The following is a 16,004-nucleotide window of genomic DNA, read 5'->3' as shown; positions in this document are numbered from 1 at the left end:
TAACCAACAAAATATATAGAAATTAACAAAGCAGATAAAAATAATAACGAAGTAGAAGACTAGTGTTAATTAATAAGACTTGAAAATAAAGGACGGGGAGAGAGATTACCGAAATTGAAAAGAACAAATGATTGTGTTGAATTCTCAAATCTTTCTTCTTTCTTCAAGATCAATTCTATTTATAGATAAGTTTATGGCACTGCAATCAAATAAATTCATTTCCATGGTGTTTTTACTAAGAGTGAACTACAAAAATGGTCCATGGATTATGGGTGTCACGATCGCCCTTCTAAGGTATAATAAATGTGGCGATCGCGACCTAGGCGGACTTATATGCAACAAAGAATATAGGCTAGGATTTCATTAAAAGAGTTTGACCAAAGTATTTAATGAACAATTAACACGATAAAAGTAACGACTTAGCACTGAAATCCAATGAAGAATAGATATCAAAATTTATGCTCAAAACGACAGGGGCTTAATGTGATCCAAAAATGTATCATGTCTCCATATTCTAAACAAAATGAAAGTTTCAAACTCAATCAAACGATAAGAAGTTTCATGTTTCAGCGGAAGCATCCAAGAGAAAAGGGAAGTCATGTATGAAGACACAACTACACTCGGAGTTTCAAAACAACCATATTATTCAATTAACTTGCTCAACACCGCCAACCGCTCGTCGCCGCTCAACCTGCACATAGGGAAAACACATGCAGGGCTGAGTACTATAAAGATACTCAGTGGACTCATGCCGAAAACAGTTTTATCAAAATATTATTTATCATGACATTTTCAATTGTCCATCGGGGTTTTATCTTTAGAAATGCCCGAGGCACCAAAATATTCCTTCATTCAAAAATCACGGTCGCGCAACCATTTTTCTCATCGACGTTTACTATATCCTCATTCTACATGACAAGGAATGCGGCCGCAAACCAGGTCACTAGACCGGCCAACCCATACGTCGGCACACAGTCTAACATTGGTGTACACCAATCCAAAGTAGAGTTTGCGGCTCTACGAGGATCCGAATTCGATTTAATTAATAGTGGCAGAGCCACAAAGGATAGGCATGACAAAACAAATCACGGCATGATAAACACAGATTTCATTCTTATCAATAAAGATTTAGGACGTTGTCCTTATTTTAAAAGAAAGCCCACATCGACTGCTTAGATCTCAAGTACTTTCTTCCCTTTGCTATCACGCTTCGAGCGCAAGTTATCACCTTTAAATAGTGTGTATCACAATCAGTCTCAATCAATGACTCGAAATCATGCATGTCCCCAACGTTTCCCTTTTCCCATCGATTCGTTTTATATTATCATTCAAAATCAATACATGCTCATCATATCAATTTTTATTCACACCACAACTCCAGATCTATCATCAAATCATGTCACGTATGAGTGTTCTTCCACTCACATCACACGCACACACACAAACACACACCGATGCACATACATACACACGCACATCACTTCTCATTCATCAATTGTTTCCCCTTTTCACTCGATCTATATGCATGAGGGTTCAAGAACACCGATTAATCGGTTAGATGAGAAAAGATAGATCAAAATACCTCTTTTTGATAAAAACGATCGGTAGAAACAAAGTAAAATCTTGATTCTTCAATAATTCTTGAGGCTTCAACTTGAATTCTTCTCAAAAGATGAAGAACTCTTGGAGAAAAATAGAAGAAAAATTGAGAGAGAATGGGAGAGAAAGCGGCGTGAGTTTTGAGAGAGGGAGGCGTGATTTTGGGATTTAGGTTTAGGATTTTTTTCTCTCTTATTTATAGAGTGCAAGATATAATGTTTAATTAAATAAATCAAAGATTTAATAAGATATGGGAGAGTGTAGTTGGCGTGGAATCTGGAGAGAATAAAAGGGATTTTCGAATTTTATGCTATTTAATTAGAATATGATTTAATTTGATATTTCACGGAGTAGAATAAAATATCACGGAGCATAATAAAATAATAAATTCTCCCAATAAATATGGAGTAGGCGATTTTATGCCTAGGATTTAAATTCAAATCTTAATTTAAATAGGATATGGCAAGATCTCCTTAGATATGGTAAGATTTGTTAGGATATTTATATTTATTCATGGAAGGGAATAAATAAGGGATCAAATAATATAATAAAATAATTCCTTCTCCCATAAATAGGGGATTTTCGAAATCTCCCTAGGAATAAGGTAGGAGTCGAAAATTCCATGGAGGAATTAGAGAATAATTGGACTTTGGATAAAATTTGGATAATTATCCTAAGTAATAATTAAATCCAAGAAAAATAGGATTCTTCTCCAATAAATCACGGTGGTCGAAAATTCCGAATAAAATGTGTATGATATTTATGATAATCCTATTTAGTCTCACTCATCCCTTAGGAAATACTTCGCCACAATATATTTCACCCCGCATCAAAATATTCACACAATCATGTCGCAAATTTCAACCATTTTGACTATTCGACCTCCACGTCACATTTTCAACGACGTTGACCATTCCACGACCACGTCACATTTTCAACAATATTAACTATTCAACAGACACGTCATATACTCAACAGATTTGACTATTCAAATCACTCTCAACTCCAAATCGCAATTAGGTCACAAAGAAATCATGCAATTAATTCACTCATCATTTAATCCACGTACTTCATAGCATTAAAAGCATTTAATGCAAAAATTTTCTGGTTCGAAAATTAGGGTTTGAAAAGTGGGGCGTTACAATGGGGTTATCTCATAAATGGTCTCTGGATTTTAAAAATATCACCAACAGTCCCTGGACTAAGGGTTAATATCAAAAACGGTCTTTTTGCACTGTTTCAAGACGAAAATGCCCTTTTGAGGGGTTTTGGGGGGTTTGGGCAATTTGGTCTTTTTACACTTTTAACATTTTAAATCTGATATTATTTCAATTTCGTACTAAATTTGATATTATTTCAAAATTATCATTCTTCTTCCCTTTTGTCATCTTTCACTTTGTTTCTTTAATTCAATATTAGATTTAATTTTACAAAATTAAATTTTAAATTTCAGTTTTTAAATGTCAATAAATATTTTTAATTATAAAAATTATTAAATAATAAAATTTAATAGCATAATCAATATTTTATAGTGTCTAATATTTAATCAATAAGATATGGCAACGCCTTAGTTTTAATAAATATTTAATAACTTTAATCATAAATAGATCATATAACACGATTTATTCTGAAATAAATATGCATCTAATGTAAGACTAATATAATTTTCGTATATTAATTTGAAAACAATAAAAATTACTAGAAAAATTCAACAAAAATACTCCTATATAAAATGTTTAGTCAACTTCATAATATTCTATCACAAACAATTATAACAACCGAACGGAGGCTAAATAGAATAGCTCTTATTTTTCCATCATGATTAATATTATTTTTTGTACTTCGTCAATTCAGCTGAATATTATATTAAATAACAAAATTTGATAGTTTTAATCAATATTTATAGTGTCCATGAATTAATAGTTTTAATTAAAAAAATTTATTGGTATTTAAAAATCAAAATTTAAAATTTAATTTTATAAATTAAATCTAATATTGAAATAAAGAAACAAAGTGAAGGATGACAAAAGGGAAGAAGAATGATAATTTTGAAATAATATCAGATTTTGTACATAACTGAAATAATATCAGATTTAAAATGCTAAAAGTGTAAAAAGACCAAATTGCCCAAACCCCCCAAAACCCCCCAAAAGGGCATTTTCGTCTCAAAACAGTGTAAAAGGACCGTTTTTTATATTAACCCTTAGTCCAGGGACTGCAGGTGATATTTTTAAAGTCCAGGGACCATTTATGAAATAACTCCATAGTTCAGGGATCATTTTTGTAGTTCACTCTTTTATGAAAAAGACAAGATTTCCTTTATCACAAACAATATTTCATTATTAAGCCATCCACTGTCTTATATCCATTCCTTAACTATCTCACTATAAATTCATTTTCATATTTTTCTAAAATTTAAATTTTTTTATCACAAACAATATTTCATTATTAAGCTATCCACTGATTCCATATTCATTCCTTAACTATCTCATTTCTTTATTATTCATGGCCTCGTTGCACTTTTTCTTCTATCTTTTAGTTAAGAGACAACTCTTGCAATCCTTCATTCCTTATCCATCTTATCCATTCACTATTCATGAGTCCCGCTATTTCATTTCGTTTTATTCTTATTCCAACAAAGTCGATTTATATTTGGATGAAATATTATTTTGATACTAAAATTCATAATTCTATTAAAAAACACAAAAATTACATAATTGAACAATAGGATAAATACATAACTAAAATCCTAATGTAACAATTTATTGTAAACATGATTCGCCTTGTTCCTTTGCTTGATTTCTAGCAGCGTTCTCGATGTCGTTGCTTCGAGACGCCTTCTTCACCGAACATTTTTGCACAATGAGATGTGAAGAAAAATGAGAGAAATAAGATGTAGAGAGTGTTTTGGTGAGAGAAAAATGGTGTAGAAAATGGGATATTTATAGGTGATATGGGAATATTAAAAAACTAAAAATAAATAAATAAAGTAACTGACAAAAAAGGGGCATAAAAACGGCTCTTTTTTACAATGTTTTTTAAAAATAATTATTTCCTGATTTTTTTATTTAAAAAAATTAAAAATAAAAAGTAGGTGAAAAACAAAGTCCACTCGCAGGCCGGTGAGTGGGCCAATGCCAGTGCGCTGACTCTCCAACCACCCCTCTATCTTGTGCCATGGGATGGGACGACACATCCGCAACGCCAGCCCGTCGCGGGACGAGTCCAAACTAGGATTGGGCTATGTTGCAAATGCTCTTAATTAACGGAAGCACCTTACCAATCTACCTAAAAAGGACAAATGCAAAGATAAGACGAAGATAAATAATTCAAAGATAAATAATTCAAAGAAATCTGTGGCTGTAGAGATTAAAACTTGTGACAAATGAAAAAGAAATGAACACATATAGACAATATTAGGCATTTATGAGCTTATGAACATAATCTAAACGTGTGATTTTCTTATTTAATGTATTTATGGAACTTTTGACTTTGTGGCATAGTTGTTGTCCACTGTTGCTGGCTCGACTTTGATCTTGATGACCGGGATGAACACGCTGTCGTTTCAACTGGTGACCTGTGACCGGGCTATACTATTCGGACAAACGGAGTTTTGATTAATTACTATTAAAATAAATAAACAAGTAAATAAAGCAATAATGATTAATTACTATTAAAATAAATAAACAAGTAAATAAAGCAATAAAACAACGGCGAAAAGATAGATCAACAAGGAAATCCTAGGGTAAGATTTCATCAACTCACTAGTTATTATAATGATTTAGTTCTACGTTCATCTGACTCCATCTTTAAAAGGATTCATTATCCTCAAGTTCAATCTAAACTCAATAACTACTCCATATTGACTAACCTTGTTAATTATTCATATTGTGTATCCACACTCATGTCACAGATATTGTATCAACACATAAAATATAAAATGTTATCACCAATCAATGATTCACATTAATCAATCCGTTAAATACAAACATGTTCGACGTTGTCAAGCCCCATACCAGCCAAACTGTAGTGGTGGTTGGTCAGACATATTTGCACAATTGATGATAAAAATTTGGAGATGAGAAAATGAAAAAGAATTTTTTTTTTATGAATAAGGTATTTATAGATAATTTTGGAATGAATTGAATGATAAAAAGAATTTTAAAAAAAAGATAAAAAGGGAAATAAACGGTAATATTTGGGGAAGTAGGAGTTTATTTTTAGTTTTTGTCACCAAATTAAAAAAAAAATTGTAATAGTTAAATAGGACGTCCACTCGGTGCAAGTGGGCGTCATCGTGTGCAGTGAGCGCGCCACATCGACAGCGCATGTCAGCTTGACAAAATGGGCTCAGCCCCTTAGATCGAGCGGCCCGGTAGGAAGGGAGCTCCACAACAGCCGTCGATCGTCGTCTCCTCCCGACGGGACAAGACAACACCTCAACGGACTGACCTTTGCGGATGCTCTTAGCAGCTTTCAAGGTAGAGTTGACACTCAGATTTTTGTCTACCTTTCAATTTGTTTTAAGTCTAATAGTAGTACATTTCTTCTTCCTCTGTTCCTTTGAGCCAATTTATCACACCACTACTCTTTTTAGAAAACTAGTGTTAACACCTGTGCTATGCACAGGACAAAAGATTTTTAAATAATGAAGATATACTAATTTAAAATAAAGAATATAGACTAAATAAAATAAAGATTTATAATATTATAAACACCAAAAAAAAAGTATTTGTGCAATTGTACTTCTCTCAATCCACTCTCAATGAAACATTTCATATTTTAGCAGATGATTATATACTATTTTAATATTTGATATGAGTGTAGTATAAAATAGAAGAAATAACAAAAGAGGAGATGTATGGATGAAATAGAATAAGACATACAAATAAAGAAAAATGTAATACTACTATTTACTAAAGAATAAAAAAAGGCAAACTTTTTGAACGAATAAATAATTCACCAGTTTCGATTAACAAAATCAACTCAATTATAACTATGTATACTTCTAGTAATTTAAATATAAATATATTTATAAATTATATATCTTGAATATAAATATATGTTTATAAGTAATTTCAACATATTTAATTAAACTAATATATTACATGATATAAAATTGTATATTATTACTATACACAACACTAATTAATGTTATGCAGTATTGTTCTTTGTTTGATGGTGGTATTAATTTAGTTTCACTTTATATCATTATTTATTGGTGTTTTATAATTACTTGATTTAGCCAGATTTGAATTCAATATAAACATATTTCAAAATTTTGAGAAGTAAAAAGAATAGAAATATGAGTAAATAAAAAACAATTCAATCTATACAACACTTAATATAATTACTTAATTCAAAAAATATAAAGTCCAATAAATTAAAATTTGAAATTGAAACTTAGCATGAATATAATAATAGAGTACATAAATTAGTCAAATTCTATGCTTATCAGATTTTAATCGCACTAATTGTTCAATTACTATAAATTTATTTAAAGAATTTAATTTTAGAAGTATTATATATTACTCTCTCCGTCCTACAATAAATGTCATTTTTTTAGTTCTACCAAAAATATCATATTTCCATTTTTTGAAAAAAATTCTCTCTTACATAAATATAAAAATTATATTTTCTCTCTCTATTTATTCAACACAAAAAAACAAAACTTTATAAAATCTCGTGTCGTCCCACAAATATGACATCACCCACCCCATCACGTGCATGCACATACTACTTCAAAAATATTTATTGCTTTAAGATCTACTGAACAGTTTAAAAATGAAACTATTATATAAACTTGTTCAAAATCCTACGGTCCTACCAGTTTCAACCATGATACCATATTATCTTTTTAGGTCAGCCTTACAATTTTCATAAATAAATTGAAGTGCCAATAATCAAATGCTCATCTATTAGAACATTAGTTTTTGGTTGATAGTTAAGATTACAATAAATTTCATCTTTTATGAATTAATAACGATAAGTATTGTTATATTCCATAAAACAATATTTCTTAGTTTGGATCATTTGCTATTCTCATTCCAATGAGATACCCCCTCCGACCTATAAATTAGGTGCATTCCAATTTTCAGAAAATTTACATCAATTTAATTAAAATTTACATCAATTTAATACTCTATATAGATTTCACTATCCACTGACCATTCACTTCCTCTATCTTATTTTACAAATTTTATGATAATTCACATACCATATCCATGGCATATTGCAACGAAAAAAGTAATTAAAATACTAATAAAAGAATTATTTATTGATAAGTAAGATTGAAGCAATAATAATATTGGCCAATCATTTGTAGCCCTAAAACAATGAAGCAACCCATTATTATGCAAGAAAATAAAAAAAAATACTTCATGAAAATGAAATTCCAAATACATAGGAGTAAAACATTAAAAAATATCAAGCCCCAATAGTAACAGAGTAAGAGCGCAAGCACGCCTGTCATTTTTCTGTGTGTAAAATGTTAAAGTAGCCGCAATACATTTTTCTTTTTTCATCCATTAGCCTTACAGATCAAGCCAGATTTCTTTCTTCCTCCCTCAAGGAATCTCGAAGAGGAGTCCCCTTTTGGATTATCACCATCCTCTGCATTTGTCAATTGTCACGCCGCCCATCTGCAGCGATAGCGTTCTTCTTGATTTTTTGGGGCAGTGATGATTGAAATTGGAATCTGAATCTCACAAATTACCAAAACCTTGTTCGTCGTCATGTTCATGTGTTTCTGATCACTCCTATCTTGTTTCGATTTATACTGTTCATGTAGTTTTTGGATAGAGATGCTGTGGAAAAAACTTGAACTGGTATTTATACATGTTTAAAACTTCACTGACAAGCCAATTTCTATACATTGTATTGGACCATATATTTGTCCAATAAAATTTGCCTTTTAGTATAACCTATGCCCTAGCAGCTTCACAATATGCTAACCACAACTTGTCTCATACGTACATAAAATATTTAATTGAATATATTATATATAGAATCATTTTATCAACAAATCTTGCATACAGTCTGCGATACTCGTCTCTATATTTTAAATATTGAATTAAATAAATTAATATTTTACACAGATTTTTTTTTTCATGTTTCTCTGATAATACACTTTGGGAAGACAAATGTAATACTACTATTAATGCTAGCTTGCCCTACTCATCTCTCTCTTATAATTATATTTCAAATATAAATTAAGTAGAATTTATTTTAACAGATTTGTTCCTTACATATAACCTGCTTTAGGAAGACAAATGTATTATTCATGCTAATTTGCTAACATATAAAAAATAAATTAAACAGTTCATAGCATATATTCATTTCAGATTTTTTTTCCCGGTATTTCAGGATTTAACAAACATACAACACTTAATGATTCGTTATAATACTATTAAATATTTAACGGAATCATAAAATAGAACTACATGTATGCACTGTAAATATAATTACTGCGTTACAGCTTTTTTTTTTGGATGTAAAAGCATATTTCGTTTTTCTAAATAAATATAAATAAGGCTTTTTATAGCTTCTATTCCCAATACACGACGTGTTAAATAGATTCGGTTTTCGATGTTGGTAATTAAATAACAAAATATTTAGTATATGCTTGCAGTTAAGAATGGAGTACAATTATACTGCTTGCTCATAAAAGTGAAATCAAAGTTTTCATGTAGTATTTTATAGCCGTTCCCGCCAAAACAGCCCTCAGTGGCAATCTTGTTATTTTTGAGACAACTGCACCTTTAGATAGTTATAGATAGATTAAATCATCATTAATATACTACTCTCTTTGTTTCGCTCAAGATATTAACATTCTTGAGTAACACGAGATTTTAAGAGAAATTATTAGATGGAGTAAGTAGAGGAAAAAAAATAGTTAAATATTTTAATAAGAAAGAGGATAGAGAGATTTATTTTCAAATGTAGAAAATGGACATTTTGAGTGAGACAAACTAAAAAAAATTACACATTTTGAGTAAGACGCAGGAAGTACAATTATCTTTTCTCTCTTTTCATTATTACTTAACTACTTTTTTCACTTCATTAAACTACATTTTCTCTCTCTAGCTTAACAATTTTAAACATCTGATGAAATATCAATGGAATAGATGTAATCTTCTCCAAGACAGAAGATGAAGCATTTATTTCAATGCTTAATATACTTTTAGAAGTTTCAATCTTATTTGTTAATATAAAGATCAATACTATCAAGTGAAGTTTTAAAAAAAAAATTAAAATGTTTAAAGCTTATAACGAAAGAAATATGAAATTGATCAAGAAAAGAACATACTATTATATATAATCATCGTCGTGATTAGATAGAAATACAAATCCAAACTAGTTAAATTGTTAATGATCCATCTAATGATCAGAATTGATGTCCCTTTCCAAACATTTGGAGAACTAACATGAATTGTACTACATCACATTCAATAATTTATAGCCAAAAGAGAAATATCAGCACTAGAAATTTATTAATCAAGGGTGATGCTACACTTATTTGGTGAGGAAAATTTTGTTTACAACATCCACAGGCAATGCATAAGCTGGATCTATAGCTTTGAGTCCAGGATATTCAAGAAGTGATAGACCTGATTTCACCAAATAACAACGGTCGTCAAGTAGTATAGATATTACAGCAACTATATATAAATCCGAGGGCTCAATCTTACCAGCAACACCAAAATAGGTGTGGAATACATCAACAGCATCATCGGGCCTATCTGAGATTCCACCATTCTCTTTATCCTACATCATTCAAGAATATGGATGGCATCAGATATCTCATAGTTTACACGATAAGTATCAGTTTTCAATGCAAAGAATAACCTGGCAGTCCAAGATGAAGTTTACGAGCTTTTTCTTGTCAATCCAGTGAACTCTATCGATCATAATCAAACTACTAAGAACCCACCACGAGTAGCATACCTGGAGTTAGGAATGAACGCTAGATGAGAACAATATTCTTTTCAGAATTCGTTGCATAATAAGCTATACACGAGGAAAGAATCGCTCACATCAGGAAGCTTCTCAGGACGCCCATTTAAACCTCCAGATTTTACTTGTCGTTCACATAACCACCATCCAAGGAGGTCCTTGTCAACATGATCTAAATAGCCAGTAATAGCAAGAGCCCCCACACAACAGAAAACTGTAATAACAACAGGCATCATCCACAACTGTTAGTTTTTCACTAGGACCAGACTTTTTTTTTATTTTTCAGAAGCAGCAAAAATCCAGTCACACAAACTAATGATCTTGGGCAGGCTGAAAATATGGAATAAGTTACAACTATAAGGATAGTAAAAAAAATGAAAGGTCAGCTAATCAAGAGTCAAGTCCGTTAGTATGGCTTCTCCACCAGCAGGCTTTAGACTTGTAAATAAACGGGAGCATGACTTTTGTAAAATGCACAGAATTAAGTCACCGGGTTTACAAATCTGCAGGCATTAATGTTCTCGTTTTATCCAGCAATATAAAGAGTTAATCACTTAGCAAGACAACATGCAATAGCTTCTGTATTCATTTACTTAGTAACTTTGCAAGTATGCGAAACACCTAAGGCATGAAGCATACTTTGTCCGGCATGAGATTCTGCTCCAGGTGTGCATCCAAATCCACCATCTAAATTCTTGCAACTAACAATGTACTCTACAGCTTTTTCTACATTTATTTTATCCAAACGCTTTAGTAATGCGAGGGAGCATATTGCAATATAAGAAAACCTGAAAATATGGTAATACTTGTTATTCCAATAAAACAGATAATTTTATAGAAAATTAACAGGCTAAATATGCGACAATTTTCCAGCCTACAAATATTAGATGAATAAGAAAGCATACCTGGTATCTATTTCACCCCAAATGTCACCAGAAAATGAGCCATCTTCATTCTGTAGGCTTGCAATATCTAGCTAGTAGGTTAAGTTCTTACTTGGCATTCAATTCTTATTTTGTGTTCAACTATACTAAGGAAGAAATAAACATAAATGAAAAGCAATGGAAAAGGTCATGCATGTAACACTGGGTGCTAATAGATGATAGCTACCACCATCTGGCACAATTAGTTTTAAAGATTTACTCACAGAGCCCAGCCCAACTTCAAGAACTATAATAATATGAATAAATATAATAGTAATAATCTATTATTGAAAGATACAATTGGCAACCTTCTCAATATCAAGAACATCTGTCTTGTCAAATAGTGCTAAAACCTGAATAGCACTTAATGTGTAGAGCACGTGAGGATCATGCCCTATATTACCACCAAAACCACCTGCATGAACGAATGCACAATAAGATAATGCGAGTTTATCAGAACAGCACTATTTAACATCTTGAATAAGTAAAAATGTTGTAAAGGACTTGCTGCAACCAGAACAAAGTGAAGAAATGCACTGTAAAGGGCATATAATTAATGCAAAAACTAAAGCCTGCGTACATACCAGATTCATGCTGACATTGCATGATCCACGGAATAACCTCATCCTGATCCACTGTATCAAGCTTTCCTAAAACATCCAGAGTAGTCAATCCCCAATAAGCGCCATTCAATCTCAGGTGCTCCATCACCACAGACGCAAAATCATCCTTTTTCTGTTACAAAAGGGTGCTGATTATTACTAAAAGAATACATCACCACTTGAAGCATCTAGAGGCCTAAGAAACCCTGAATCTTCTTCGTAGTTAGTACTACTACCTCCGTCCCTTAAAAATAAAAAATATTTACATTTTAGTCCATCCCTTAAAAATTGAAACTTTTTAAACTTTCTATTTTAGGAAATGGACCCTATAAATATAATCCACTTACTCTACTTTCACTACTTTTCCCCTTCCTCTCTCTCACTTTATCCATTTCTCTCTTCATCACTCTTACTTTACCAATTCATCTCTTTTACTATACCAATTGTGCATTAAAACATGTGCCGTTTCAAAAGTTTCTATTTTTCTCCGTCCTCCAAATTTTGACATAGTTTACTATTTCAGTCCGTCCCCCAAATTTTGACACACTTCACTTTTTAATGGACTCCATATTTCACTAACTCGTTCATACTCACATTTTATTATAAAACTAATAGTTTAAAAGTAGGACCCACGTTCCACCAACTTTTTCAAGTCAATTTCTATTACATTTCTTAAAACCCGTGCCGGGTCAAAACGTGTCAAAATTTGGGGGACGGAGGGAGTAATATATAAGAAAAGAAAGACAATAAAGAAAAAAAACAGAATGAAGAGGAATGATCTTCCAAGTGTAGCAGGAATATCCAGAAGTAATTATTTCACTCCTAATATTGTTAACAAAAACAGGGGAGTGCCTTATCATTTCTTCCTGCTGTTCTTTTATAATCATAAAGATTCATTGTGTAAGAAAAACAAAAATTGATACAATCCACAAACTGACAATGAGGCCTACCTTTTCAATTGATATGATATATTTAATATGCTTTTCAACCACGAGCTCCCCCATTCTGTCATGGATTCAAACAAAGAATTAACAAATTCAAACATAAGCTATAGCAAAGAGAACTCATAAACATAAGATCAAAAATCAAATTTTCAAAATCGAATATCGTTACTCCAAATCAAGACACGAGTATACAAACACAGGTGCTCAGTTGGAATGAGAATAATGTCGGATTAGCCTTGTGACAAGAAAAAGTAAAAGAGATGCAACGGGGCTGGTGAAGTGAAATTACAAGCAATCTAGATTCCGAAAACGCGATGCCGAAGAGGGCAGGCGGTGAAGGATTTGGGATTTAGGATGGGTTTGGAAATTCAAGTCAAATTTGCAGCTGACTTATTTTAAGAAAAGCAGAGGGGCGATTCTACTAACAATGAATAGTATGGATCAATGAATTGAGATCCAAGTCTTTGATAATGCTCCTATCTAATCGAAAAAATAGCGAGAATGCTGGATTTTTGCTTGACATAGGGTAACGTATGAATTAATTAACGGTTTTTTGTTAGATATAGGGTAAAGGTACGAATTAATGTTGGATTTTTGGTGTATTGTACTCACTCAGTCCCCCTCCGTCCCCCATTAGGAGTCACACTTTGATTGGGCACGCATTTTAAGAAATATAAAGAAAAGTTGATTGAAAAAGTTAGTGATATGTGAGACTCATTTTTTTATATTGGTTTTATAATAAAATGTTAGTGAATTGAGTTAGTGGAATGTGAGTTATACTGACTATTTATGGTAAAAATGAAATGTGACTCTTAATTGGGGACGGACCGAAATAGAAAAGTGTGACTCTTAATCGGGGACGGAGGGAGTAAATTTTTATAGGTTACAGGGTATCGGTATGAGTTAATATCGGATATTTGGTATATTGCAATTTTTGGTAAGATATAGGGTAATGGTATGAATTTTCACATACCTAGGTTTATCCAAATACGGTATATACCAGACAACCACACAATGTCACTGCTTCAACACACAATCACTCTAAGGCTCTAAGCTCACAAACCTCACAAAACAGAAGCAAGAACTCTCAGAAATCACAGAGAAAACGTCGAGAACTCCTCTGACTTAGCATATTGAACCAATGGTTCAATCTAGCGTCGTAATTCACAAGGGATCCGAAGCGGTTACCTATGTCAGAGATAACACCAATCTAAAATCACTCAAAACCAGAGATTAGATGGACGGAGAAAATGACCGGAGACAAGAAAGAGAGAGGCGAGAGAAAACCCTAATCGCTCGAGAATAGAGAGAGAGAGAGGGAGGGAGAGAGTCAAACAGTCTGAATACCGAATGAAGTGAATCGGTGAGTGTGAGACCTTTAGTCTCACACAACAAACACAGCCATTCATCCAATGGACAAGAGCCTGGGTTTGGTCCTCTCACAATAACATTGGGCCAAATAAAATCGAGCTCAATCATAAGATAAGTCCAAGTTATCCACATACTCAACCTTGGACCTTATTAGAAAGCAGGGTTGGATCAAATGTTACTTCATTGATCACCTACAAGGCAACAACACATACCAAAGGACCAAGGTCCATTAGCCTAAGAGTTTAGGTTGTCTTATGATACCAAAGGACCAAGATCCATTAGTTAATAAGGACTTAGTTACCTCAAAACACCGGAGGACCAAAGTGACATGCCCATTTGTCTAAGATATGAAATTGAAGACAATCCAATTGTTATGATTGGTATACTGAAAAACATGTTTCGAGTGGTTTGATCGAATAGAATTACTTGTATACAATACACTCTACAAGCTCTTTTAACCCAAAGTGAAAAGAAGTAATTTTATCACAGTGTATTTGCTTATGCATTTATAAGATATTTTCTCAAACATTTAAATGTATAAAAGCAGACAAAGTTTAATTCTTCTACTTAGTAGGCTGGTTGTAAGCGTCATTCATAGTAAAGTAACACAGTCGGGTCTATGCAATGCTTTGCAAAAGAGAAATAGAATTTCATAACCTAAATAAACTTTAGTTACTTATCATGAAATGTTGTAGTGTGAGTCTACACATGTTTCCTTTTACTTTAGAAAATAAACGACACTAGTGTGGTATAACATTGAACGAATCTAACGGTGAGATAAGTCTTTCTTGGCTATTTACTGAAATACGAGGTCTTAGTGACAATCATTGATATAACATTGAGCATAGATATTTAATAGGCTAGTTTTCGTCACTCGGAATTGATCATTATTTGCCATATATGTTGAAAATTTGCATGAAAAAGATGTTTTTTGGCAGGGAATGGATCATTAAGTTCGAAGGCTGCTTAATGAAGGCATGAAAAGGAAAACATGAAAGAAAGAGGACAAAATGACAAGAAATGGAAGAAAGTGAAGGAAGAAGGCAAAGAAGACTCAAACTTCCCAGCTGTTGGACTGTCCAGTTTGAACTCGGCGGAGATATGATTAAAACCACTTCCACACACTTCTGAAGGACGGATCTCACTTGCTACACTCGCCTATATTATCCTTTGGAGAGTAAAAAAAAGAAGGATAATATCTTTTATTGGATATATGTATTAAAAATACTTTAACTTTCCAAGAATCACTTATCACTTTAGCTTTAGTTTAGTCTAGTTACTTCTGTCTCTAGGAAACTTTTCGATTTCAAACTCAAGGCCGCCAAGATCTTTTGTTCATTATGGATTGAAGTAGCAGTACTTTAGTAGCAGTGTTTATTTTCTCTAGTTGCTTGTTATTAACTTTTAGAGTTCTTTTGCACCTTTCTTACTCTTCGTTATTGTTGTAGTTCTTGTATTAAAAGCTTATTTCAAGTAGTTATTGCTCTAGGTGTTTGTGTATTTAATGTGTTTTAAAAATTAGTTCTTGTTTGATTTCCGGTTTTAGCTTGTTCATTAGTTCTTGTCTTTGTTATGTTCTTGTTTAGTTAAAACTTCATTCCAACCTTTTA

At 32.2% G+C, this 16,004-nt stretch overlaps 1 protein-coding gene across 4 annotated transcripts; it reads right to left on the bottom strand.

Moving 5' to 3' along the window:
• Positions 1-9,886: 9,886 nt before the first annotated feature.
• On the bottom strand, positions 9,887-13,560 carry LOC125186912 (geranylgeranyl transferase type-2 subunit beta 1-like). 4 transcript variants are annotated; one of them, XM_048083400.2, is made up of 10 exons: positions 13,193-13,560; positions 13,030-13,084; positions 12,062-12,212; positions 11,776-11,892; positions 11,460-11,526; positions 11,176-11,342; positions 10,635-10,768; positions 10,447-10,545; positions 10,290-10,365; positions 9,887-10,208 (listed from the first exon to the last, which is right to left on the bottom strand). In XM_048083400.2, the coding sequence occupies exons 2-10, from the start codon at positions 13,081-13,083 to the stop codon at positions 10,114-10,116; spliced, it is 960 nt and encodes a 319-aa protein (XP_047939357.1). In that variant the 5' UTR covers position 13,084; positions 13,193-13,560; the 3' UTR covers positions 9,887-10,113. The 4 variants fall into 4 exon arrangements, with proteins under 4 accessions (XP_047939357.1, XP_047939356.1, XP_047939358.1 ...); XM_048083399.2 differs by having other exon boundaries at positions 13,313-13,560; XM_048083401.2 differs by having other exon boundaries at positions 11,194-11,342; positions 13,313-13,558.
• Between the last annotated feature and the right edge of the window lie 2,444 nt (positions 13,561-16,004).

The sequence above is a fragment of the Salvia hispanica genome, chromosome 5 (assembly GCF_029641045.1).
Source record: "Salvia hispanica isolate PSC_SH4W2 chromosome 5, Shi_PSC_v1, whole genome shotgun sequence".
Lineage (NCBI taxonomy): Eukaryota > Viridiplantae > Streptophyta > Magnoliopsida > Lamiales > Lamiaceae > Salvia > Salvia hispanica.
The sequence above is the reverse complement of the archived record's forward strand: the minus strand, read 5'-3'. Positions and strand labels throughout refer to the sequence as shown.

What these genes read in the sequence shown, in the direction of transcription:
- LOC125186912 (XM_048083400.2), bottom strand. Translation starts at nt 13,083, where the DNA reads ATGGGGGAGCTCGTGGTTGAAAAGCATATTAAATATATCATATCAATT. An exon ending in AAGTATGCTTCATGCCTTAG is followed by an intron (nt 10,769 to 11,175) that starts GTGTTTCGCATA and finishes TTGTTATTACAG; the next exon opens with TTTTCTGTTGTGTGGGGGCT. An exon ending in ACTTCATCTTGGACTGCCAG is followed by an intron (nt 10,366 to 10,446) that starts GTTATTCTTTGC and finishes TGAATGATGTAG; the next exon opens with GATAAAGAGAATGGTGGAAT.